Source organism: Cucurbita pepo, chromosome 4 (genome assembly GCF_057944985.1).
Source record: "Cucurbita pepo subsp. pepo isolate OVF chromosome 4, ASM5794498v1, whole genome shotgun sequence".
NCBI lineage: Eukaryota > Viridiplantae > Streptophyta > Magnoliopsida > Cucurbitales > Cucurbitaceae > Cucurbita > Cucurbita pepo.
The window spans coordinates 7,624,492-7,651,340 of record NC_141801.1 but is presented as its reverse complement, the minus strand read 5'-3'; the positions used below and the strand labels follow the sequence as shown (position 1 = coordinate 7,651,340).

Sequence of the window (26,849 nt, the reverse complement as noted above, 5' to 3'; positions counted from 1 at the left end):
AGTAACTGAGTTCAGAAAATTCTAAATAAAAACAATGTTCAATGTTTTAGCTTAAAACAGTCAAATAAACGTAAACTACTAATAATGCCCCCTCTTCAACTTCCATAATGTCCTCAGCTCCATCGTCATCCGTACACTGGTGTCTTGCCTTTACCTGAAAAATGTAGGTAGCACATGACTTGAGTATTTTATGAAATACTCAGTAAGCCACCCCACTGTTGGGGTTAAATATGCAAACACATGCAACATATGAGCGGGACCTAACTTTTCGTAAATCTTACATGGCCTTGGGTGCTTTTCTATTCTAGGTCGGTTGTGGATGTATATAATAAAATGACGCCAAAAACCGATCAAGTTTTTGGCGCCGTTGCCGGGGAACCTATCTTGATCGCTTGTGGATGTATATAATAAAATGACGTAAAATTCACAAGAATAAGTGCAAGTATACACTATCACAAGTAGCAAGTAATATGTACATTATCGATTCCACAGGGAACCTATCTTTTTGGTTAATTTTATCGCTGGAAATTTAAGTGAGTTTTTGGGTAACATTCAAATGGGCGTTGGAGATTTTAACTATTTAAACAAAACTAAAACAGAGTGTCACTGCTGTCGAAAACAGAAAATGATGAGAAAATCAATTATAATGAGGAAGGTTCGGTTAAGAGAGATTAAATAGATAAGTTGTTGAGTTTGTGGTAGATTTTAGTTCCCTTTAATAGATTCTCAAGCCCACTTTCGAGGGTCATGAATGGTGATTATTTCCATAATCGTTGTAATTTCTATTAACAAGGCTGTAGGAGAAGAATTATTCATAACCCTTTTATTACCCTTCAAGTCTCCTTGCTATGGAACTAGAGTATTAAAGAGAATTTCATTGCTCCCTCTCTTCTCTCGAATAAGAGAACAACTATGTATGTAAAGTAGCTAATTAAACATACATGTAAATCATTAACAACAACTCTTTAATAAACTAAAATCATACCGTCAACATACTTAAACTATATAAAACTCTCTTGCCTCCCCTATTAAGTTTAGCTCTCCATACAAACTGAATTAAACAGAGGAATATGCATCTTCATCATATAAAATTGATGGAATAAGGAAAGAGAATAAGGAAATAGAGAGTTATCCCGGTTTGTTGTCGTTCGTCAATGGAAGTTCCCTTCTCTTGAGCTCTCACGTCCACCTCTTTGCCCTAATCAATCCTTGTCGGTCTCCTTTTCCTTCTACTATCAACAGCTGCTGGATTAGGGTTTTCTTCTTTTTCTCGGGTTTCACAGCAGTTCACTGCAGCAGAAACTGCTACTGTGTAATTCGATTTTCTCCCCCAAAAATGTGTATCCTCCTCTTGGTCTTCCTTTTCCTTTTATATTGAGCATGAGTTCCTCTTTAGGGCTGAAAAGGAATAAGTTGTCCAATAAGATGTTTCTCATTGCTAGTCAATGACCCACTTGGACTGCTGACGTGGATTTAAAATTTCCATATCCTCCCCCATTTGTTTCCAAATTTGCTACTCCCACATGATTTAGCATAAATGTCTGAAATTTTACCACATAACTCAATTAAATATACAATTAAGATCAATTTATGCAAAATCATATACTTTTCATGTTGGACCGCAATAAACGATTTCATGCTCACTAAGTAGAATAAATGAGGAATAAATGAGAAAATGGTGAATAAGAGTGCAATATTAACTACAAAAAAACTTGATAGGACTCTACATTTAGTCAGTTATCACACCCCAAACTTAAAAGATTGCTCATCCTTGAGCAATCATTCTCTCCACTCTCCCCTTTTTTTCTCATTAACAAAATGTTCGTAGAGTATTCATCAAAGACATGATTTAGATCACATTCTTTATATTCCTTCCTCAAATTAGTTATTTCCCACATTTCACCCTATACTTATCACCAAATCTTACAAAAAATAACACATTCCTCACTTCCACCGTATTCCCCAAAACACTTCTAAAACGATTACCATTCCTTTTTACCTTTGCTTTTGTGACTTGAGTTCATAATTTATTTCATTAACTTTCTCTTGTCATGACAAAAAAAAATTTTCTCCCAAGAATCCTTCAAGTCATCCCCCTATTCTCTGGGTGCTTCCACTTGTGGTGCAAATCACCTAAGTCTTCAAGGGATGACTATACAGGCTAACACTAATTCTCCCCTTAGCTCGACTCTTTTGCTAGCATCCTATAGTTTTCAGTGTGGCCACATTTGTGATGCAACTCACCTAAACAATAAGGATACTTTTTTTTTTTTTTCTACATCCCAATTACCTTCGATTCAGACACCTCCATTGGTGATGCAAATTTCCTGACAACGAGCAATTAGGACTTTTTTTTCTCCATTTTTTTTCTTAGCATTGAGAGTTCAAGCTTTAGGTTGAAGAGGAGTGGTCTCGGGTATGGATTCTTTTTCGTTTTTTTTTTTTTTTGTGGGGGCGATGGAATTTGCTTTAATGGCGAACATAAATATAATATTTCATTCTTTCATAACATAAAGAGGAAGAATCCCAATGCAAGTGACATACATATATGCATGAGGTTCCTTAACATACCTAATATGGCATTACATAAACATTACTAACATTACATATACGTTGCTTACATTACATGATATATTACATAACTTACATTACATGGCATATTACATAACTTACATTATATGACATATCACATAACATGAAAATACGTTCCAATTCCATAAGCATTTCATAAACAGTCACCCGTCAACACAATCCATAACTTTTCATAGCGTAAATAGTCAACATAATCCATACATCACATAATCATATCACATAAGATATGGTGCATGCAGGGTCCATAGGGCACACACCATCATACATCACGCAATAAGCTAACTCCAACAATAAGGTCACTTACCTCGACGGCCTTGGCTGAAGTCACTCACAAAACAAGCTAATTCCAACGGTTAATTACGTCCTATAAGAACCACATAAAAATTTAGGAACCTTTCATAACATACCCTAGCTAAACCTCGTGCTATTTAATAAAATAAACCCCCAACACAACCTGTCTTTGACGGTTAGGAACCATATTGACCTTAAATGGTAAAAATAAGGGCGGAAACAACTTCGGAAGGGCCGAAAACCTTCTTCATCCGAAAACAACAACCCCAATGTTCCAAGAGTCCTTCAAAATACCCAATGAACAAACCCCTCGATTTCCCTTCAGACGCTCTTGATTTTTTCGTTCTCCCAGACACACTCAGACACCAAAGGCAACTTTGGGAGTAAAATCGTTTTTAAGGGAGGTAAATGGTTGGGCATAAAATATAAAATGAATCTCAAGACATTTCCCAATAAGGTATTATAGGGTTTTAGAATAAGGAAACTTAGAGAAATAGGAATGTTTTTATTAGGCAATAAATGTCTTGCCAGAAATTCCACGATGGAGATTTCGTGAGACCTTTATTTTATTATTTTTTTTTTTTTTCAAAAAGTCGAATCGTTACAGTTACATTACATTTATCGCATCTCTCTCGTATCCTACCTCACATATATCATTGAACACATCATAACGTAAGAGTTATCATATCATTCACATATCATAGCACATGCATAACATATCATAGTCATATCGATTCATAAACGATTCACACATATCAAATTTATGACATGTGTAGAACCATAGGGCACGTGTTAGCATCAAATATAACCATGCCAATAGTAAGGTCACTTACTTGATTACTTAGGCTGGTGTCCCCAATTTATCCTTAATGAAAGTTCGACTTTTCATTTGTATCCAAGTCAATCTATATAAATCCATGACATCAATTTCACGTTCAATTCTCTAAATTTTACAATGGTCCATGTATTAGACTTCATGTGAGCATTAAGGACTTCATGAGTATTAGACTCCAGATTTGTTTCCAAGATTAGTGGTTAGTTTCTATTTATGGTTATTTATAAAGCTATAATTTCAGTATTCAATAATATCATCACTTCAAAATTCAATAGTTTTGTTTCTGGCTTCGTTATGTCAAAACCTAATAATTGGTATCAAAGCCGCAATTTTTGAGTGATCAAATAGAGAGAGTACGAGTGAAAGACAAAACTTTAGCGAAGATCCCTCACTTTAATGGTCACTATGATCATTGGAGTGAGCTGATGGAAAATTTTCTCAAGCAAAGGGTCTATGGAGTGGGGTGGAGATTGGTTTCTCAGAACCAGAGGAAGGAACAATGTTGACTGAGGCACAAAATGGTCACCTTGATGATGCTAGACTCAAAGATCACCAAGTAAAGCATTACCCCTTCCAGGCAATTGATCGTACTGTCTTTGAACAACTCTTGAATCGTCGTACAACCAAGATTGTTTGGGACTCAATGAACCGAAAATTTGGTGGAAACCAAAAAGTGAAGAAATCTCTTCTTAATGCATTAAGGAGAGAATTTGAGATCCTAAAGATGAAGAAGGATGAAAGCATCACAGATTATTTTGCAAGAGTGATGATAATCTCTAACAAGATGAGAAGCAATGGAGAAGATATGCCAGACAAGAAAATTGTAGAAAAAATATGCATACCCTGACTGAAAAATTTACTTATGTTGTAGTATCAATTGAGGAATCCAAAGATACTGATAACATGTCTATTGATGAATTACAAAGTTCATTAGTGGTGCATGAACAAAAATTTCGAAGATCCAGCATTAATGGAGAGAAGCAAGTTCTAAAAGTCTAAGGACCAACGAAAATAAGTAATAGAGGAAGAGGAACTTACAAGGGCAAAGGATGCGGAAGAGGAAGATCAACTTTCAACAAAGCAATGGTTGAATGTTATAGGTGTCATGACTCGGGTCATTTTCAATATGAATGTCCAAAGATGAATAAGGAATTGAATTATGCAGAGCTAGAAGAAGAGGATGAAATGCTGTTAATGGCTCATATGGAAAGACATGAAGCAAAAATGAGTGATGCTTGACTCTTAGATTCTGGTTGCTCAAACCATATGTGTGCATTAGATTCTGGTTGCTCAAACCTTATGTGTGCAAGTGAATGTATGTTTTCAAGCTTAGACAAGACATTTTTCCACATTGTCAAACTTGGAAATAATACAAGTATGAAGTTATGGGAAAGGGTGCAGTGAAATTAACTTTGCATGGCGTTCGTTGCACTATTAGTAATGTGTATTGGGTACATGAACTCAAAAATAATTTCTTGAACGTTGAACAACTACAAGAAAAGGAAGTAGTAGTGTTGTTTAAAGATGATGTATGTGCATTTATCATCCACAAAAAGGAAAAATAGCATAGTCAATTATGAGCGCAAATCGGCAGTTTATTTTGCGTAATGAACTATCTACCACAACAAATGAAGAAAGATGCCTCCAAGTTTCAAATACGGATCAGTCAATACTTTGGCACTATCGTTATGGTCATCTCGACTACAAAGGCTTGTGCACCTTGAAACACAAAAACATGGTGAAAGGCCTCCCGCAAATTGTAGCTCCAAACACCACTTGTGAGGCATGTATGAAACGCAAGCAACATCAGACTCCATTTCCAAAAATGGGTAAATGAGAGCAACGGAAAAATTGGATTGAGGAAAATATTGAAATTGATAAGAACACAGCTGAAGGAGGAGGAATGACAGAGGAAACGATTGAACCGGTTGCTGAAAAAATTGACCAATTGCTGAAAACAATTTTCCAGTAACTGTTGCACCAGATTTGACAATTAGAGAGGGGAGAAATCAACATCCACCTGTATGGTTAGCAAATTATAATTTCGGTGAAGGTTTATATGAAGAGGATGAAAAAAATATGACATTCTTGATGATTTCAGATCTTGTGAATTTTGAGGAAGCTGTCAAAAGCTCAAAATGCAGATTGGTTATGGATGAAGAAATTAAATCCATTGAAAAAAATCAAACATGGAATTTCGTGGTTCTACCAGCTGAAGCGAAGAAAATAGGAGTGAAATAGATTTATAAAACCAAGCTAAATGAGTCTGGAGAAGTTGATAAATACAAAGCAAGATCGGTTGTACAAGACTACACACAAGAGCATGGAATATGGAATTGCAAGTCTCTGATGCACACGTCAGTCTCTGATCACGATGCCACTGTCAACTGTACATGGGAGCCTTGCCTTTACCTGAAAAAAAAAATGACACACGGCCTGAGTATTTCGAATCAGTAAGTGACCCCACTATAGGGGTCATGCTAATGCAAACACATGCAATCATGAATTAGGGACCTATCTTTAATCATCTTAAGGGTGACCTCCAGTCTCGGACAAATTGAATGTGTAGTACTTCCCTACACACGACTCACATGTGCGAGTGTGAATCCCTAGGGCACTCGCACACCCCTTGGACCCTTTGGTTAAGCTAATTTGTAGCGACGTCCGGAGGTCAGCGGAACCCCATAGTGTATGCGCCTCATGAACACCCTCATCTATGTGCGTTCGCACCTGTGTGCATTCGCGCTCATCATACGGTGCGCGTCCGCACTCATCATCTCTAGGGAAAGTAGCCCTATGCTTATGAACATACAATAGGCATGAGGTCCCTCTAAGTTCAATTATATATCTCTTCTGACACAACCCTCTAGTCTCATCTCTTGGTTACACTATGTAACACGTGCTCATGGATATTTACATTAATATCATTTTCATACTCTTAGGGTTGTGTCCTATGTCGATCTAACAACATGATGCAATATGGTAAACAACATCAATAGGCATGTTCAACATGGAAAACATCATCATGTTAATAACATCGTCATGCATACATCATACTCATCATAGAAGACATTAAGTGCATCAAATATAACATGTACGTCATGCATCGAAACATAAATAACGTACATTTAACAGACATCACAACATAACGTCATACTCACATATCATCATAATTCAAACAATCTTTGGCCTATCCTATAGTAAGATGTAAGAGCCATACAGCTGGTAACAAGTGAGGAGAGAGAAAAGCCAGTTGTACTACTCTTTTAGGGTTTAAAAAAAAAGAAAAAAAAAGAAAGGTCGCGGGGAGGAAAAGAGAAAAGAAGAAAGAGAAAAAGAAAAAAGAAAAGGAGAAGAAGACAAAGGAGAGGGTGGAGCGGAGGAGACGAACGACGAGCTTGAAGCGCTCGTCAGCAACGGTGGGCCGAACGGTTGAGGAAGGGAGAACGCCGATGGTAAGTCCTAGTGGTGTGATTTTCATTGTTGTTTTCCAAAGCCCTAATACATTTCACTGGATCGGTGTACCTAGGTTATTGTCGAGGGAAGTTTGTGAGTCCTTGTGAAGAAGAAGGCATGGGGTGTTGAGAGGAAAGAAAGATCAAGAAGAAGGTGGGAAGAAGAGGCTGAAAACTAAGGGGGCACGACCTGACCCGACCCGACCCACCTATACAGAACCGAAACCTGATTTTTCCCATTTCGCACCATTTGATTCGTCTTTATTCAGATTTAGGTATTTGACTCACACACTCGATAATGCCTTATTATAGGAAAATTCCAAACTTAGTCAAGGGGACACTTGAAGACTCGATAAAGTTTTAGGAAGTCTACGATCAGGTAAGTAACCATCTAGAGCAAGATTTAAGTAATTGCTTGTAGGAGTCGGTTTGGATTTGTGGCCAAACAATTTAGTATCGTATTTAGGAATGGATAAAGTTAGTTCATGGAGGTGGTACTTCGATGATGTATGTGGTTGTACTTTGATTGTCGTTATGGTTATATAGTTTCGTTGGCATGAATGTGAAATTTTGTATAGGCATATGGGATGGTATGTTTTTATGTTGAGCTAGATGGTTATTATGTGACTTAGCATGGCGACGTGTTGTTGTCGTGGTTCTTTGTTAGGCATTGGGTGTGGGGCTTGGGTAGCCCATTGTTACCCTTTGTGAGTTGGATCATTTATTAGGTGCTAGTTATCATAAGTTATGAAGCACATAGATGACATTGTACCGTTTTCGTAGTCACCCACAAGGGGTTGAGGGTAATCATAGTATATTACTATGGAAACACGTCAGAGGTGCTTAGTGGGACGAGCCATGGCCTTTTATTGATCCAGCCGAGCGGCATAGTGACAGGTAGTTACTGTTTCTAAAACAGATAGTTTTACTGATCTGAGTCGACAATGGCGTAAGACATGTAGTGACTGACCTGGCCTAGAGAGGCACAGTGGCAGGTAGTTACTAATCTTAGGAACAGTTAGATGTTGCCAGGCACCACTAGGTCTCTGACTATGATTGTTCGAGCATAAAACTTAGGATCTCGTGAATAGGGCTAAGTTCGACAAGAGCTTACGAGCAAGTTGCTTACTGGGTATTGTTTATATACTCATTCTGTGTTGTTTCTATTTTTCAGGAGAAAAGTAGATCTGGGTCGGTGGCAGGGACGTGTGGAGTCGTGCAGCTGCAGAAGGGGGCCCTTAGATTGAGTCCTCTTCTCCCATGTCATTTTGGTTATGATTTTGACGTTTTTGGAAAACCTACGATATTTTGTAACCGTTTATTTATATGTGACTCCGCGGATTTTCGTTATATGTTTTGTATTATTTTGTTTGAAATGTATATCAGGCAACTTTTAACTTTTAGTCCCCTGTTCAAACTATAAGAAGTATTGAAAGTTTTTTTTTTTTTTTTTTACTCTTGAGTCCATGTGGTGACCCATGATTCGGTATTTTTGAAGATCGGTCGTTACATAAGGCCACTTACTTAGTTGGCTTTAGCCGAAGTATTCCCTAATTAGCTAAACGTAAGCTCCCGTTCCGTGAGAGCTGCTTCCTACATTGCCAGGGTTTGTTTCCTATCACATCGTTCACCATCTTCCGTTAGTATTCCACAATTAATTAACCAGTAATTTAATAAATGTGAAATACAGCTTTAAACCGGTCTCGGATACCTTAATTGGGACCGAAAACAGATCTAGGAGGGGGTCGAAACAGTGGAAACCGAATTGAAAACAGGTGTGCCAAGTCAAACAGCCGCTGGTGCGTCATCGGAGGGAGCCCGAGCTGTTTGCACCGAGCCAAGCTGAGGGACCCTCTGTGTCGTTGTTTGACACGTGGCAGCAGCAGAACGAGCCATGTCGTGTGGTAGCGTCGGGTTGAGGCGCGAGTCACAGTTCGGTTCGGGTCGCAGTTCGGGTCGAGGGCTGCAAAAGGCTACTGGGCTAGACTAATTGTTGGGCCTCGGCCTACTGAGCCAGACTAATCGTTGGGCCTTGGCCTATTGGGCCAAACTAATCGTTGGGCCTCGACCTACTGGGTTGGGCCACAAGTGTTTGTGTTGCAGTCTGGTTCGATTGGACCGTGGGTCTGGGTCTCAGGTTGGTTCAGCTGAACTGTTGCTTCTAGGCTGGTTTGAGGTTTGGGCCGCTATAGTTGGGCTAGGCCGAAGGCAGAGACCGAGGGAAAGAATCGGGCTGGCTCTCTCAGGTTTTGGGTTTGGGTTGACCTAGATCCGTAGATCTCGTCTTCCTTACCCGACTTCGGCCGATTTTTCGGCGCGTCTTCTCTCTCCTTCCCGCAGCGTTTCCGTTGCCTATTTTGGTCTTCTTTCTTCCTTTTCCTCGTTGTTTGTCGTCCTTCTTTCCTTCCTCAAAGTTTTGCGGCCTAAAAGTTCCTAAAACCACAGATCTAAGAACGTTTAGGAAAATTAGATTTTCCGACCTCGGTTACCGCAACGGCGCTTACGAAAAGGCACAAAATGTACCTTAAGTTATTGTGCTTTCGTTAGGGATCCTTCTCGTGGTGGTAACTGAGCGTTTGGCATCGGTTTTAGGGTGGTTTGGGGCTCGTCGGAGGAATTGGAAACTCGCTGACGTTATTCGAAATCTCTCTCTCTCTCTCTCTCTCTCGTATTTTCGTCATTTTCTCTGTTTGCAGGTACTTTGATCGATTTTGGGAATCGTGGGTTGAAGGCTAAGTGAGGTGTGGCTGTCATTTCGTGTGGGGTCCGTGAAACTCGGCGGTCGCTGGAAAACTCACGAGTTTTCCGGCAACTGTGTTTTTTTTTTCTTTCTTTTTCTTTTTCCGAGTCGTTACAGGAATTTAAACGTTCCATTAAGAAATAGTTTGATATAACTGACTTAGGTCAGATGAGATTTTTTCTTGGAATAGAGATAATACAAAGATTAAATGTTATTTTTATATATCAAAAAAAGTATGTTGCTGAAGTTTTAAATCGATTTGGCATAGAGAATTACAATTCTGTTTGTAATCCCATTGTTCGAGGACAGAAAATTGGCAAAAATAAAAATGGTGCAAAAGTAGATGTAACTTTGTATAAACAAATAGTGGGAAGTGGCATAGAGAATTACAATTCTGTTTGTAATCCCATTGTTCCAGGACAGAAAATTGGCAAAAATAAAAATGGTGCAAAAGTAGATGTAACTTTGTATAAACAAATAGTGGGAAGTGGTATAGAGAATTACAATTCTGTTTGTAATCCCATTGTTCCAGGACAGAAAATTGGCAAAAATAAAAATGGTGCAAAAGTAGATGTAACTTTGTATAAACAAATAGTGGGAAGTTTGATTTATCTCACAGCTACTCTGATCTTATGTTTGTTGTAAGTTTGATTAGTTGTTTTATGGCATGTCCAATACAACAATATTTTGCAACAGCTAAAAGGGTTTTAAGGTACTTGAAAGATACAGTAGATTATGGTGTATTTTATAGAAAGGGAGGAGGTGGTAGTGATTTAAATGGATTTACTGATAGTAGTGACTATGTCGGAGACATGGAAGATAACAAGAGTACTTCAGGCTATGTGTTTATGATGAATGGAGGAGCAATAACTTGGTCTTCTCGTAAGCCGCCTATAGCCACCTTATCAACCACAGAAGCTGAGTTTGTTGCTGACAGAACCTTATCAACCACAAGCTATGTGTGATAACTTCAACTATTAAGCTATCCAAAAATCCAATTGTACATGGACGTTCCAAACACATAAGAGTAAGATTTCATTCTCTTAGAGATTTTACAAAAGAATGAAAGGTTAATTTATTATTTTGTGGTACCCAAAATCAGCTTCCTGATTTGTTGACAAATCCTCTAAAATTAGAAGCATTTTGGAAGTTGGGTGAACTGGGTGTACAGAGTTTTTCTGACTTAACTAATTCTTGACTAAGAAGAAGTTAAAAGGAGGGATTGTTATAAGAATTTGATTAGCTCATAAGAGTATTTTTAGGTATTTAGTTTAAATATTTTATAAGATTTGTTATGAGATCGGTGGTTAGTTTCTATTTTTAGTTATTTGTACATTATTCAATATCGTCAATTCAAACTTCAATTGTGTATGTTTTTTATCAACTCATTATAGCACAAGAAGTAGAAGCAGCCCGCTAGAATTATCTTCATATTCATATTTCATCAGGTATTTATTGCTTAACTTTAAACTTTTAATTACTGTGATGTCCCACATTGGTTGGGGAGGAGAACAAAACACGGCAGAAACCTTTCCCTTGCAGACGCATTTTAAAGCCTTGAGGAGAAGCCCGAAAAGAAAAGCCTAAAGAGGACAATATCGGTGGATTTTGGTCGTTACAAATGATATCAGAGCCCGACACCGGACGATGTGCCAGCCTTCTCGCTGTTCCCCGAAGGGGGTAGACACGAGGCGCTGTTCCCCGAAGGGGGTAGACACGAGGCGATGTGCCAGTAAGAACATTGGCCCCCAAAGGGAGTGGATTTGGAGGGGTTCCACATTGATTGGGGAAAGGAACGAGTGCCAGCGAGGACCCTGGGCCCCGAAGGGGGGTGGATTATGATGCCCCACATTAGTTGGTTGGGGGAGGAGAACAAAACACCCTTGCCCAAAACACCCTTGCCCTGGCCCTGAGGGTTTAAACTTGAGGGAAAGCCCAGGACAATATCTGCTAACGGGAGAGTTTAAACTCTTGAGGGAAAGCCCAAAGAGAACAATATCTGGTAACGAGGAATCTGGTTTGTTACATTTAGTTTGTTTAAATCTGAATAAAATCGAAGTTGTGTTGTACACACTCTCATGTCATGGAGTCATTCGTATCAACAAACAAAATAAGAGCACCTTTAGCAAATGATGTCCACATAGAAGATTTTCTCTACCACTATACATCGAGTTTTTTTTTTTGGCACTTCACTCCCGAGATGCAACAACCTTATAGAGAACTTGTATGTAGCTCAACCCTGTTACGAGACGAACCGACGAACCCTTTTACTAGACCTAGAGTCCTTGTATGCTCAAAATTGAATATCAAAATTAAAAAAAAAAAAAAAAAAAAAAAAAAAAAAAAAAAAAAAAAAAAAAACAAAAAACAAAAAACAAAAAAAAAAACACAAAAAAAAAAAAAAAAAAAACAAAACTTGTGGTTCTAGGAAGACTCCTTGAATTGAAAAGGTCCCTAGGTAGGATATAGGGGTACTTCCCTTTGATTAGGGGTCCCTTTGAGCAAGTCTACAACTAATCTTTCCTACAAAGAGTGGATAAAATGTTCAATAAAAAAATTAAATTAAATCTTCAAAATACCTAAGAAACCCTAGCTCATTCCACGCGCACACACGCACGCACACACGCGCATATTTCTTCCTTCCCGTCGTAATTGAAAACTATGTTAATCGATTGTTTGTTACAAACACACACATCGAGAAATTTAAAGAAAAAAACTCATTATTTTGCACTAATCTTCTCTACATTTTTAAAAGACGGAAAACTCGATTTTTATTTGGTGTTCGGTTGCAGGTAATTTTTATAAATCAAAGTTTTGCATTAATTTTCATTGAAATAAGGAGGAACCTTTTGGATATTATTAGCCAAAACCGAGGGGAACTCCGAATACACAAACTTTTGGTAGCTTGTCTTCTCGAGGGAGTGAGAACTATTAAGAACAAAATGGAAATGGTCCCAGCTAGAAAGAGTTCGTTGAGAGAGGAAGAAAACGAATACGTTTTTTAGTAAGGATATTTTTGAAAATTTGTGAAAGGTCAAAGGTATTAAAACCCGTGTTCGTTTTACGTTTTTGCATTTAATGACAAGTTGGAAAGTTTGTGTTGGAAATGGACGTGGATTTTAAAGACCGAACAAAACTAGGGTTGAAAAGTCTGGAGCACTTTTCAGAATAAGATGTTCATTTAACTCATAGGGACCTATCTCGAATGGGGTAAAGAATACTAAGAGAGTAGAGAAAGATATTTCTCCGTGAATGAAATGGTCTCGAGGACATCGAGGACAGGGATTATATTTTTATTATTTTATTTTTGGCAGGAATAAGAATTGAAATAGGAAGCGGGGACGTGTCGACCGGGCCGGGTGACATGTCTACTTTGATTGGGCTTGGGCCTGCGAAAAGTACGGTATAAAAATGGGATGAAAAGAACCAGAAAACTGGAGAGTTGGGAGGGTGGAAGACAGAGAGACACACAAACACAGCCGAATTTCACAGAGAAAAACTGGGAAGTCGGGCAATTTAACTTCCTTCTTCCCCCCAAAATTTTTCATTCTTCCCGCGCCATTTTTCTTCATTTCTCTTTCATGTCCGATGCTGCTCAATCGGCTTTTCAGCTCTCGGTAACTCCCTCCCTCCCTCATTCGCTACTTCTCTCTCTTCTTGCCTCCAGGTTCCATTCTAGGGTTTTCTTTTCATTTCCTCATTTTAATCCATTTTACTCTCTTGTTTCCATCATGTTTATTGATTTCTAGTCTCTGTTTTTGCTTTTGATTTATGTTTTGCTTATGTTTCTTCTCCTTCAGCTGATTGTTGCTTCTAATTGGTGTTTGTTTCCTGGTTTGTGAGGTCTTCCGTGTTTTTTGTTGCGGATTTTTGTAATTTTTGCTGCTATTGACTTGTTTTCATCGAAGTTGAACTTTGATTGGATGGTGTTTTGGTTACTGCTGAATTGTTATGTTGTTTTTGTGAATGTGGGAGTTGAAAGTTGATCTACTTTGTTCAGATTTTTCTTGAAGGAACTCATTAGTTTCTAGGCTAGATGCCGGGGAAATGAAATGGAAATCTATGACAAAATTATAGCTACTTGAAGAGATAATTAGACGTTTTGAAGTACATTAGTAGTAATGCTTTCCTCGAGCGGATGGAAGGTTGATTTTCAATTTGTGCGGGTAAAAATGGTTTGAAGTCTAACAGTTGGTGGGTCTATTAGGAAGAGCCTTACTAATTTCTTAGTTAAGGTGAAGTGGTAAGAGTTTAAACAACAATTTTTTTTTTAGAGTTTACGTTGTTTTATAACCCTAAAAAGAACGGATCTTAGCGCACCTTGCAGCTAGGTGCAAGTGCAACATTCTTAGACAGTGGAAACTAGGGTTTAAATTAAAATCAAATTTAATAATGGTATAACCAAATTAGGTGATGATAGTTTCAAATTATAGGAATTTAAAATAATTTTGTGGGGTCGTTGTTGTAAGTATATTTTTCAAATCACTACGCACATTGAAGTGCAAGAGCCCTTTGGAACTTGAGTACTAACAGCAAAAATGTTCAAACGAAACATTTTATAAATGATTTTTTTTATTTTTTTATATAGTAGCTGCTTGGGAAATGAGGTTTTACAGAACACATTTTATTAATTTCTTAGGGGGAAAAAACGTAGGCCTGATGTGGCATATACCTTAGTGAGGGTACCTGGCTTTATCTGAATTGTGGAAGCCAGATGACCTTAAATGGGCCTTTCCTCTATTTTCTCTTTTCATGCTTCGTCTCACATGAGTACTCACATATTTTTTGGGCTCATTGTCCTCAGAGGGTTATTTCGCATTCTTCTTTGAAAACATTGATAGTATTTTATGAATTCGTTGTTTTCTTCATATTAATAGCTAGGACATCCTCACTGAACTCCTTAAATTTAAATTTGATAATATTGTGTGTACCAATTAGGTGAAAAAAGAAAAAAAGAAAATTCCATTTGCATTAAATGAGGAAACTTCGTTCGTTGGAACTTGGGGGTTGATTGAATATTTGGATTGCTTTCACCAGTTACAATAGTTCTTTAAGTAAAAAAGTAATTTTCTAATGGAAATGCATTGTTCATGAGGAATGGTGTTTAGGTTTAGAAACTTGTGCTTATGATCTGTCTGAGGAGCAATTGACTATGTGAATAACCTACAATCATAATGAATAAACAAAGAAAAAATACAAAAAAATATAATGCTTGTGATTGTTTCGGAGTTCCAAATTTTAGTTTTGCGTGTATTTCTCCTTTTTGCTCGTATATTTTCCATACACTTGCTGGTTCTGATTTTTCATATTTGAACTGTACTTGCAGATATTAATTTCAAGTATTAGGATCCCCTGCACTCATAATGTTGTAGCTCCAATCCCTTTGATTGAGATGCCATAGTTTGTTTCAAGTTTATTACAGTATATCCAACTGTGATGATGGTAAAATTCTCTCTGTTCTAAACTTAATTTCATGCCTGCACTTCAAATCATGAATATTAATATACATCTTTGTTTTTAAAAAGTCCTGGGAAATGTTTTTAAGTTTACTGGCTTACCTTAATGCAGATTGAAACTATTGACTTTTGGTGCTGACTGACAGTCAGCAAAGTGAATTGAGAAATCTGTGTTTGAAAATTTAAATGGTTAATACTTAAACGTGGTAGCAATGGAGTGCAACAAGGAAGAGGCCATTAAGGCTATGCAAATTGCTGAGAAGAAGCTGGAAATCAGTGATTTTTTGGGGGCGAGGAAGATGGCTCAGACAGCACATAGACTCTTTCCTACACTTGAAAATATTACACAACTGCTAACGGTATGTGATATTCACTGTTCAGCTCAGAATAGAATATGTGGAACTGAAAATGACTGGTATGGGATTCTTCAAATAGAACAATCAGCAGATGAAACCACTATAAAAAAGCAGTACCGGAAGTTTGCATTGTTGCTCCACCCAGATAAGAACAAGTTTACTGGTGCAGAAGCTGCTTTTAAACTTGTTGGTGAAGCTAACAGGCTGCTCTCTGATCAGTCAAAACGCAAGTTATACGACATGAAGTGTGGAGCTGGAAGAAGAAATATTGCACCTAAGTCATCTCATGATCAGTCAAATGGATATGCAGCAATGAACAAGCAAGAGAGTGGAACTGCAAATGGTTACTCAAGTGTTCCTTTCTCACATTTTCCTGGAAGAAATTCATACAAACCACCACCACCACAGCAGGCTTTTTGGACGTGCTGCCCATTTTGTAATGTGAGGTATCAGTACCTCAAATGTTATCTTAATAAGATGTTGCGATGCCAGAATTGTGGCAGAGGTTTTATCTCTCATGACTTGAATAACCAAAATATGCCTCCACCCTCCCACCAAGGTCATGTCCCTCAGAAGAAAGTAGCTCCTGAGTCAGGACCCTCAAAATCAGCTACACAGATCAAACATGGTTCTGATAATAAATCTCAGGATAGGTCTGCTGGGGTTGAACGAGCATCAAGGGAAAATTACACTGCTGGCAGTGATTTGAATGCTAAAGGTGGAAAAAAACAGAAGGCACATGGGGATGCCAAAGATGGACAGGGTGGTAGTGTTAAGCCCAAATCAGCTCCAAAGAGTGGAAATAGGAAGCGACAACGAAAATCAGCTACAACACCTGTCAACAATTCTGAAGATGACCAAGATGTTGATGATGACGATTTATATGAAAAGGATTCTGGTCAGGGTAGAGGCAATTGTCAAAGGAGATCTTCAAGGAACAAGAACCATGTTTCGTACCAGAAATATTTAAGTGATGATGATGATAATTTACAGATTCCAAAGAAATCAAGGGGCAGTGAATCTGCGGACATTAAAGAGAAAACGAAAGATGCAACTGCAGATGTTGCAGCATCTACAGTTGACAAATCTTCAGTTGGTAATGGTACTGTTGATGGTCACAAAAAGGGCATCAGACACGAAGTACCTTCTCAACATCCGGAAGTCTTGCCCAAAATGAAACCCAAATGTGAGGAACTGAAGGTAATGGAAGAAGGAAACAACATGTCAGATCAAAATGATAAAAAATCCAAAGTTGAGGATATTGATACAGAGAACAAAGATGTAAAAGTACATGTTTTGGTATGTGCTGATCCTGAGTTTAGCAATTTTGATAACGATAAAACGGAAGATTGTTTTGCGGTCAATCAGGTATGGGCTATATACGATACCATTGATGGAATGCCAAGATTTTATGCTCGTATTAGAAAAGTGTTCTCCCCTGTATTCAAGCTCCAGATTACTTGGTTCGAACCAAATCCTGATGGCAAATATGAAATTGATTGGAGCGATGCAGAATTGCCTATTGCATGTGGCAAGTATACTTTAGGAGACACTGAGGAAACTGCTGATCTTCCCATGTTCTCTCATATGGTACATTGTCCCAAACAGTCTGTGAGGAATACGTACTTGTTGTATCCCAGAAAAGGAGAAACTTGGGCTCTTTTCAAGGACTGGGATATTAGATGGAGCTCTGAACCTGAAAAACATGTAGCTTTTGAATATGAATTTGTTGAAATCTTGTCTGATTATGTCAAGGATGTTGGCATCTCGGTTGCTTACATGGACAAGATCAAAGGGTTTGTCTGCTTGTTTCAGACTACTGAGAAGCATAGACTGAACTCCTTCAAGATTGCACCTAACGAGTTGTACAGGTTTTCTCATCAAGTTCCTTCAGTTAGAATGACTGGAAAGGAAAGAGAAGGCATTCCGAAAGGATCATTTGAATTAGATCCTGCTGCACTTCCCCCGAATATTAACGACCATGTCAATCTTACTAACATCAAGAAGGAGACTGACAATGCTGCTGCTCCAGGAATAATTGATTCATCTCATGACTGTGAATCTCCCGAAGTGGAAGTGGAAGTGGAAGTGGAAGAGATTGGTATTGAAAATAATGTGGCTGCAAACGTACAGAAGAAATGCAACTCAGAGAAGAGTAATCTGAAAAGTGAGGCCCCAACTATCGCACGAAAATCTCCAAGGAAGTTAAACACGACTGAAAATGATGCTCAGGTAGACATAGATAGGCACATGCCTGAAGCTAATGGAAGTAAAGTTGCTAGTCAAAATGACCAATCAGCACACAACAAATGCAGTGTGTTTCAAATAAATGGAGGAACACACAGTCCGAAGAAACATGTCAAGATAGGCATCGAGCGAGAAACGGTGATACTTAGAAGATCACCTAGATTTGGGTAAGAAAAATGCAGGTTAATGTGTTAGAAAGGGAGAGAACAGCCAATCTGGATTCTTCCGATGTTTAAGGCAAATTTTGCTTTAAAGAACGGGAAGTATTCATCTCTCTATAAAATGAGAGCCGCCCAGTTGATTTCGTTTCTTTCTTTCTTTTTTATATTTTCTCGTTCTAGAGAACTCTCGAACACTGTTCCATGCTTCTTTTCAAGAAGGCATCTATTGACAAGTTCGAGTTTCAAAGTTTCTAGCTGAAGAAAACTTGGATTTTGCTCAGACTGTCTGACAGTGGAGGGTAGAAGAGAGAGCTGGGTAGGCATGTCCTATCATAGATGAATGATATCAATCCAATGGGAAGAGCAAGGAGTTGAGTGAGGCTGTTGTGAGGTTCATATCTTGGTTCTAATTTGAAGATTGGTCTGCAAAAGCAGGAATTGTAAATTGGATGATCCAACATTTTAGTGTAGGAGTAGTAGAGTCAATAGACAGAGAGGAGGAGCTTCATATCTTCCATGTTACTGGAGTTTGAATGAAAGTTACTCGTGTATGGAGAATTTGTTGGTGGATTTTGGATGAAAATGTTCATGTAGGGAGAGAGGGGGATGCCTTCTGATATGTTATCACTAAGTTCATCTTAGGGGTCTGATTTTCCCATATTTATCCATTTCTCTTCTACTATCTTAGTAGCTATGTTTGTAAAGATGCTTGTAGGTTGGACTTTCTTCAGCAAAACTTTCTAAGGATCAACAACAGATTATAATCCTTTTGTGAACTTGGGTCCTTTGTACTTTGCCTAATGCTTTGTGAGAGCACTTCTAGGAGTTTTGAGAAATAGTCCATAGTCGGACTTGATGAGAGGGATAGCTGTCTCGAGAACGCTACTGATATTGACATTCAGTCGAATTGTCATATTTTTGTAAGTCGTATTGTCGTATTTTTTTACTTATAATTCTAATCCAAATTTTTGTGAGCCTCTAATTTTCAATCGTGAAATATAAAAAAACCATGTGTGACTTGACCTATCTTGACTTTCATGGTCTTTCCAGCATTTATCGTCATCCATGCAAGGTAGCACGTGACTTTATCTATCATGACTCCATCATCCGGGGAGCTTTACCTTTACCTAAAATATATAAAGGTAGCATGTGGCTTTAGTATCTTAAAAAATATTTAGGAAGTCACTCCAGTGTTGTAATGCAATCACACACATGACATAATTGGGACGATCTTTTAAAAATGTAACGTAATTTATGCTTTTTTCAGTTCCATGCAGGGTTGGATGTGCAGTATTTTCCCACACATGACCCACGTATGCGCATATGGATCCATTAGGTGGGCTCATATATGTACTCCCTGAGCCTGACTTGGTCGGGCACAACGCATTAACACGTACCGGACGCCGCAGAAAATGAAAAGTCTGCATGATATCATGGTGAACATAATTATCAAAGGTACACGTCCGTACTTGCATAACATAACGATGAAGTATTCCGATTCACATGACATACATACATGCATGAGATCTACATGATTTTCATTCATAGCATAACATTACACCATTCCCTTTTTCCTTTCGTTCATGGTTGTACATATATGCATCATATATACATCACAATCATCATATGATCCATCACATAACTTTACGTGACAATATATAACATGACATATATGGTGATTCGTTTCATTTACGACATGGCGTAATGGATATCACATGCATACATATTATAACATCATATGTCATTACATAGAACACATACACATAGCACAAACAATATGGTGCACGATGTAGGGGCCATGGGGTATGCACCATCATACAACATTCAACTACCTAACTTCAACAGTAAGGTCACTTACATGGTTGAGTAAGTAAGGTGACTTCATGGTTGGCCTTAGCCGAAATTCCTAATTATTTCAGTGTTGCAGCCTTTTTTACCTTATATCAATTCATATAGGGTTACTTATTTTTTTAAATCTCAATTAATTTAAATCTCAATTAAATACTTAAGTCATGTACTACTTTTTTGAGGTAAAGGTAAGTATCCTTGTGCAGATAATGACACAACTGGAAATAAAGTCAGAATAGTTTCATTTTCATTAAGTTGTAGCCTTAGATCAGATTAGGGCGTATGCATTTCTTTTAATTTCAATTTCATTATTTTATTGAAGTTTAATTTTTATTCTAAATGAATTTTACCAACGTTCAAGTCTATGACAATATTTTAAACTGTATTTAAGAATTTTTCGTATATATTAGATACGTCATGTATGTAGTGACAACTTTATTTTAATATTAAAAATAGGGTCGTTACATCAAGCCACATTAAGGTTGAGATAGACAAGTGTTATGATCCGACCAATGACGACAACACATCAATCCAACACACCAAGGAGAGTGTACATTTAAGCTAAGTTGAGGCATAAGCAAGATTAGAGGGGACAATGGTGACACAGTGTTGAAGACAAGCTCAAAGAAGACCAAGTAGGGCCCCGAGCATACTACAAAAGTCGAGATTTTGACATGAGTTTCAACATGCGAATCTAGAGTTAAGTCTGTCTATATGAAAGATGAAAACTCAACAAATTTTGGTATCAATCGGATATCTGACGGACGCACCTCGGGATTGTATGATTGCTCGCTAAAATCATGTCAAGTCCAAAAAGATCAAATATGCCAAAAAATGTATTTTAGGGGAAGCATCTTAGCAGCTCTCCACCATCTATGGCCCTTTGATCTAAGTGAGCTACCATGTGGCAATAAGTGTATCACACTGTGGGCGAGTGATGCAAGATGAATGTCTTGGGTGTCTTCCTTTGAAAATAAATTTTTTAGGACAGTGTTCAACGACACGGGTGTGTCGACATTGCACACCAGCCCATGAATCAAAGGTTGGTATATGGGACCGCTCTCCAATACAAAATTCATAAATGACTTGGCATGAACATGGGAGGGTTCATGCCTCGATAGTACCTAAATGGATAGATGCTCAAGATGTCTCAATGACAGAGACGACTCATGGTCGATTTTCGACAAGTGTGCCTAAGTGACTAGTATGGGCCAATGACATCCCGAGACTTGGAATGACATCATGATGCATGAGCCATGTTGTGGGGAATCAAGATGTGATATAAACCAAGAGACATCAATCATACAATATGCTTCAATAAAGATGTGAAGAAAATATTGTTGAAATCATCAAAAGATATTTCAATTCATGCCACATTTAAGAAGAATGAAGTTTCATGTGATAAATTTTGGGTGGATTATAATTTAGAGTTATTGTATTTGATTAATGTAGTTGAAAAGTTTTTATTTACTTTAGGTTACAATTACATAATGGCTAATTATGGCTATTAAGCATGAATGTTACAACTTTTGGAATGCCTTTAATAGTTTGATTTTGAGGCTATATAAAGCCATATATGTTGGATATGTAAGAGACTTCGAAAATATATACAAAATGAGCATTTGTGTTTTGTTTAGCCAATGACTAAGTTTATTTGCAATTCTATGTAGTTTAGGTTGCATGTAGAATCATTCAAGCTCGACAAGATCAATCTTACTTGTGGAGTGATTCGAATCTCAAACAAGTGTTCTTGCGTTGAGATATTTGATCAACAAGAATCATTCAAGCTAGACATGATCGATCTTGCTTGTGGAGTGATTCGAATCTCAATCAAATGTTCTTCTTGCCTTGAGATATACGATCAACAAGGTAATTTGAATCTTATTTCCCTTGTAGTGATTCCTTATCTTATCAAGATGACAAGATGAGATGCGACATTGTAAATGGAAGACCTTGATCTAGAGTAGAGACAAGTCAGCTAAAAGTCGCAAGCAAGAGAACATGCACACATGGGCAGCATGTGTAGCCGATGCATGAGTTGTGTTCAGTCAGCGAATGAGAACCTCACTTATTCAACAAAGCTGCAAAGACAAGCGATGTAAATGGGGTTTGAGTTCCTCTTAAAACTTTTCATGAGCGTGCAAGATTATGACTACGTTTGGTTGAAAATGTATAATAATCACACTTATCAAGATAGTTTCAAATTTATAGGATGAGAAATTCAAGTCTACATCGTGATTTAGAGTCTAACTCTTCTAAAGTTACTAAACAATTTATGAACTATTTATAACTTAAAAGTTTGTAACACTTAAACCTCCTAACATATAAAATAATTACCAATGACTTTGGAATGTTCTATTCAATATTGTTAATCATTCAAATTTCACAACGAGGATTCTTTGCGCAAGGATGTTCGCTTGTACGTGTATCATAAATAATATACATCACAAGTCGTGTGATAAAAAACTCAATTTCCGCTCAAATAGACTTGTGAAAGAATCGAATGGAGGAGAAACATAAAATAAATCTACTCTTATTGAGTTTATTGCAACTCAATAGAATTGAAAATTTTCACCTCAAACAACTCCCGTTTCCTAACTCTTCGTGATCCGTTTTCTCGTACAGTAGCATCTTAAAAAATCAAGAGAAGTAGAAGTAAAACGTGTGATTTCATTTAGATATCATCAAAATCAATACTTTTCTCAATAATGTCAATACAATTCCCTACAGATTTTCCAGAAGACATAGCATCTGCAAGCTTAGCTCTAGCACTTTCATGGCGGCGCAATATCAGAACAGTGTTTAGAACTGCCCATCTTACTTGGGAATCTGCCTTCTTCTGTGTAAACCCTAGCCCTTTCAGCAACAAATCCAACTGCCCCAATTGTAAAACAAAAACCATTCTTCAAGATATAACAACAATTTTAACAAAAATACAACCATTTGATTCGGTTCGGATTGATTTTCACTACTCAAATGGAATAATCAACCTTTTAAGACCAAAACAAAATAGAAACATTCAGTCTAGATTTCATTTCTAAAAATATAAAAAATCATAAGTTTAGTTCTCGAAATTTTAAGATTTCGAAATTTTTCTAACTTCAAAATTTGGGAGAAGAACAAGAAAAAGTGTTGTGAAAAATTATATCCCTTTTCTATTAAAAAGATACAAAAAAAAATTAGAATAATAATGATTACGAAACACATTTTTGTGAACAAGAAGCAGAAATATTACCAAATTTTGTTAGTTTTTCATTGTACAACGACATAGACTTATTTTGGTGGGGGTTTGATAACGTCTTGTTCAATTTTGGAACAAAAAGAAGGCCTACCAAATCAATTATTAGATCATTGTTTCCTCGAGTAAAACCAAAGTTCTAAAAGCAATGAAAATCATATCCAAACAAAAATGTGATAGGATTTAGGTAAAAGACAGTAAGAAATGAAACCTTGTTAATGTCAGCAAGGCCTCCCTCCGCACATCCATATAGAAGATACTCTGTAGCCACACCAGCAAGTGCTATGCATGAGAATCTGTTCAACATCTGATGAACAACCCAAACAATCCCAAATCAATGACTTTACTTGCTAACACTTCCCATAAACAATTTTTTTAGTTATTCTCGTCCGAATCTTCTGAATATTTCATTTTAGTTCTTAATTTGGAAAAGTCTTCAGATTTTTGCACAGTGATTTCTAAAAAACTAATGTAAAAGATTAAAATGGTATTATAGGCAAACTTTAGGAGTTCTAATAGAGCATTTTAATGTTGGATGGGGTGTTCAAAGTAGAAAATGTACCGTTCCAGAAACTTTTCCTGCATTGACCTGTGAAATCAAAGGATATTAGCAGAAGTGAAATGATAAGAAGCACAAGTAATTGGGTTGAACTACAATTCTGAAACTTACTTCTTCAAGGAATTCAAAATCAACGAAAGCAGTGCCGGCTTGAAGATTCAGAGATCCTTCCTTTTGCAATGCTTCCAAACTCGACAACGTATAGCCCTTCGGAACAACTCCGAGCAAGTAGGCGATCAAGAAATGCCCAGCTTCATGCTATTTCATAACTATGTTTTCTTAGAAAACCATTCCAAACAAGCTGAAATATAGTAAAATAGCAGGATGATGCATGAAGATTGTTACTTGAATAACTCTGTTGTGGTACTTTTGACTGAAAGTGTGACCAATTGTATCAAGAACTAAGCTTCCAACTCCTCCATTCAAACCCACCTTCACATATTATTCAGTCTCATCATTTTGATGGGCTTGGATTCAAGTATAACTAGAAGATATAAGAAAGTTTAGTTACCGAATCCAAGGTCCAGAGAAATAGGAATCCGACCGAAAGGTAGAACAGCTGTTGCGGGGTAATGTGAAACACATTCCAAGCACAAACACCAACCAAAGCAGCAGCAGCTTGAATATTTCTTTCAATCGATCCAAGGGTTGCATCCAATGGTGACAAAAGAGATGAAGCTTCAATTCCATTCAGCTTTAGCTCGTCCAATGTGTAAATTCTCTTTGGAATCTGAACAAAAACAACTCTACTTTCATGAAATTGAAGATCAAAGTACAATCTCCCATCAATCTGGTCGAAGCGTTTTAACAAACACCTTGAATGCAATATGAAGATCAACGATAAAACTTCTCTAAATTCCATCTAAAAATTCCTACTAACCACAAGATTCCGATCAAAATCTATGCAAATACTGACCTGACGAGCAGCTCCGAAGCATCGAAGGCCACCAGGCTTGCCCTGCCATTCCTTAAGGAGAGACAAAGCGGCTCGATCGTCACCTTTGGCTAGCTCTCCGTCCAATTGGTCAAGAACTTGGCGGCGCCGGACACCCACCTCCAATGAACAGTTCCGGATTCTGATCGCTCCAAAACATGGTCGGTGACATAAACCTGCATACTGCATTGAAATTTTCTGGTTGGAAGCGATCTCAGGAGGAGAATTTGTGGAAAGAAATTTGAAGAGATTTTGTTTTGTGGATTTTGTGAATTTCGCAATCGTTTTCTAACCTCACAGTTAGGGATAATTTATGAATAATCCGAAAACTGTGAGAAGCTGAATCGGAAAACGACATCGTATAATCTCCAAACAGTAAACGGGAGGGAGACTTATGCTCTTCACTTTGGCTGATTACAATTGCACCTGCAACTTTTAGCTTCGTCGGAGGATTCCGTCTACCGGCGCCGTCGCTCCGCTGTTTCACCCATTGAAGTAGGGGTGTACATTCAACCCGGAAACCCGACAACTCGGACCAACCCAACCCGAACTATAAGGGTTGGGTGGGTTGGATTAGCATTTCGGGTAGGGTTGGGTTCATTTTTCTGAACCCGAACTGAATCGGTTCGGTTTCATGGGCAAAACGCTCGGGTTAACCCGAGATAAATAAAATATATAGAATTATTATGAAGATTCTTTCATATTAATGGGTTTGACAGAGTGGTACTGAGGTTAGTCCATGAACGTTTGACGCCAACTAAATGTATGTTTTCGGTTTTGTTATTTTTAATTTCTTTGTTTTGTTTATATTATTTTATTATTTAATTTTTTTCTCTGTTTTGTTTATATTATTTTATTATTTAATTTCTTTATTTTTGTTTAATTTCATACTCTTCTTAAAACATCAGAATAAACTATAACTAACTTATTCCTTTCCTGATCTACGGTTGTATTTTTGTTACTTTAACCAATTCTAAAAAATGTCGGTATTTAGTTGTCTTTAGTTTTATGACAATATTGAACTATGTTAATTTGTTACAATTTTCGCTCGTTATTTTTTATTTTTTTTTATCAATAATTATAGATTGATTTGTGTTTGTTTGAGAACTTTTAATATATTTTATTTAAGATTGTATCCAAATTAATTATAGATTGTGGATAAATAAAACTTTAAAAAAAAAATTGACAACCCAACCCGAACCCAACCCGAAAATAGAGGGTTGGATTGGGTTGTGAAAATTTTTGGGTTGGGTTGGGTTACCAATCCAACCAACCCGAACTTTTGGGTTGGGTCAAAAAAATCCCCCAATCCGACCCAACCCGGACCATGTACACCCCTACATTGAAGCAGCTTTCCTGTCGGATAAATGCTACAGAACTAATTTGGATCCAATAAATTCATTAATTAATTTTAATCGTACACAATTTTGAACTTTGTCGCTTTAATAATAATAATAATAACAATAATATATATTTTTTTTTTAACAATTGTTTGTTAAACACAAAAATAAATTCCAAAATTGAAAATTAAATATATTAAACGTAATTATAACTACCTAATTATTTTATATTAAAATCAGTCAACGATACCATGCGTGAAATATTCATAAATAATGTTATAAACTTAAATGTTCGTAATAAAAATTTTAAAACAATGTAGCAAAAATTTATTAAAGTTAAAATTTAAATAAAATAAAAAGTGAATTTCATGTAATTGAATATGAATGACATGAATGCATTTACCCTAACTTCAGTCCCTAAATGTCACTACAACGTCATCCTGTCTTACTTTAACCTAAAGAATAAAATTAGTACGTGACTTAAGTATTTTAATATATACTAGTAACTCCACTATTGGAGTAAAAAAATACAATCATGTTTGAGACGTATTATTTCATAAAACATCATAACATGGTCTTTGTCTAATTAGATGGTTAGTACTTCTCTAAACACAGTTCACATACGCGCACATGCAAACTCGTAAACATACTCCTAGACTTAGTATTCAACTAGCATACACTCATTGTTATCGGTATACCACAAGGAAAGGAGCACGTATAGTATCATGGTGTACATAATACTGTAACATAACATTATAGTGTGCACATTCATACTAATTATAGCAATGAAATATTTC

The 26,849-nt window shown here is 37.1% G+C and overlaps 1 protein-coding gene and 1 non-coding gene across 2 annotated transcripts; one reads left to right on the top strand and one right to left on the bottom strand.

Moving 5' to 3' along the window:
* The first annotated feature begins 13,355 nt into the window (after nucleotides 1-13,355).
* Nucleotides 13,356-19,115, top strand: LOC111792857 (uncharacterized). Its single transcript, XR_015420570.1, has 3 exons — nucleotides 13,356-13,530; nucleotides 15,240-15,355; nucleotides 15,482-19,115. It is a non-coding gene; the product is annotated as an uncharacterized LOC111792857 (transcript).
* Nucleotides 19,116-22,631: 3,516 nt separating this feature from the next.
* On the bottom strand, nucleotides 22,632-24,999 carry LOC111792881 (stress regulated protein). The gene is made up of 7 exons (XM_023674496.2): nucleotides 24,695-24,999; nucleotides 24,290-24,508; nucleotides 24,124-24,210; nucleotides 23,890-24,036; nucleotides 23,782-23,808; nucleotides 23,431-23,526; nucleotides 22,632-22,856 (listed from the first exon to the last, which is right to left on the bottom strand). Exons 1-7 carry the CDS (start codon nucleotides 24,899-24,901, stop codon nucleotides 22,656-22,658), a joined length of 984 nt encoding a protein of 327 aa, XP_023530264.1. The 5' UTR covers nucleotides 24,902-24,999; the 3' UTR covers nucleotides 22,632-22,655.
* Nucleotides 25,000-26,849: the final 1,850 nt, after the last annotated feature.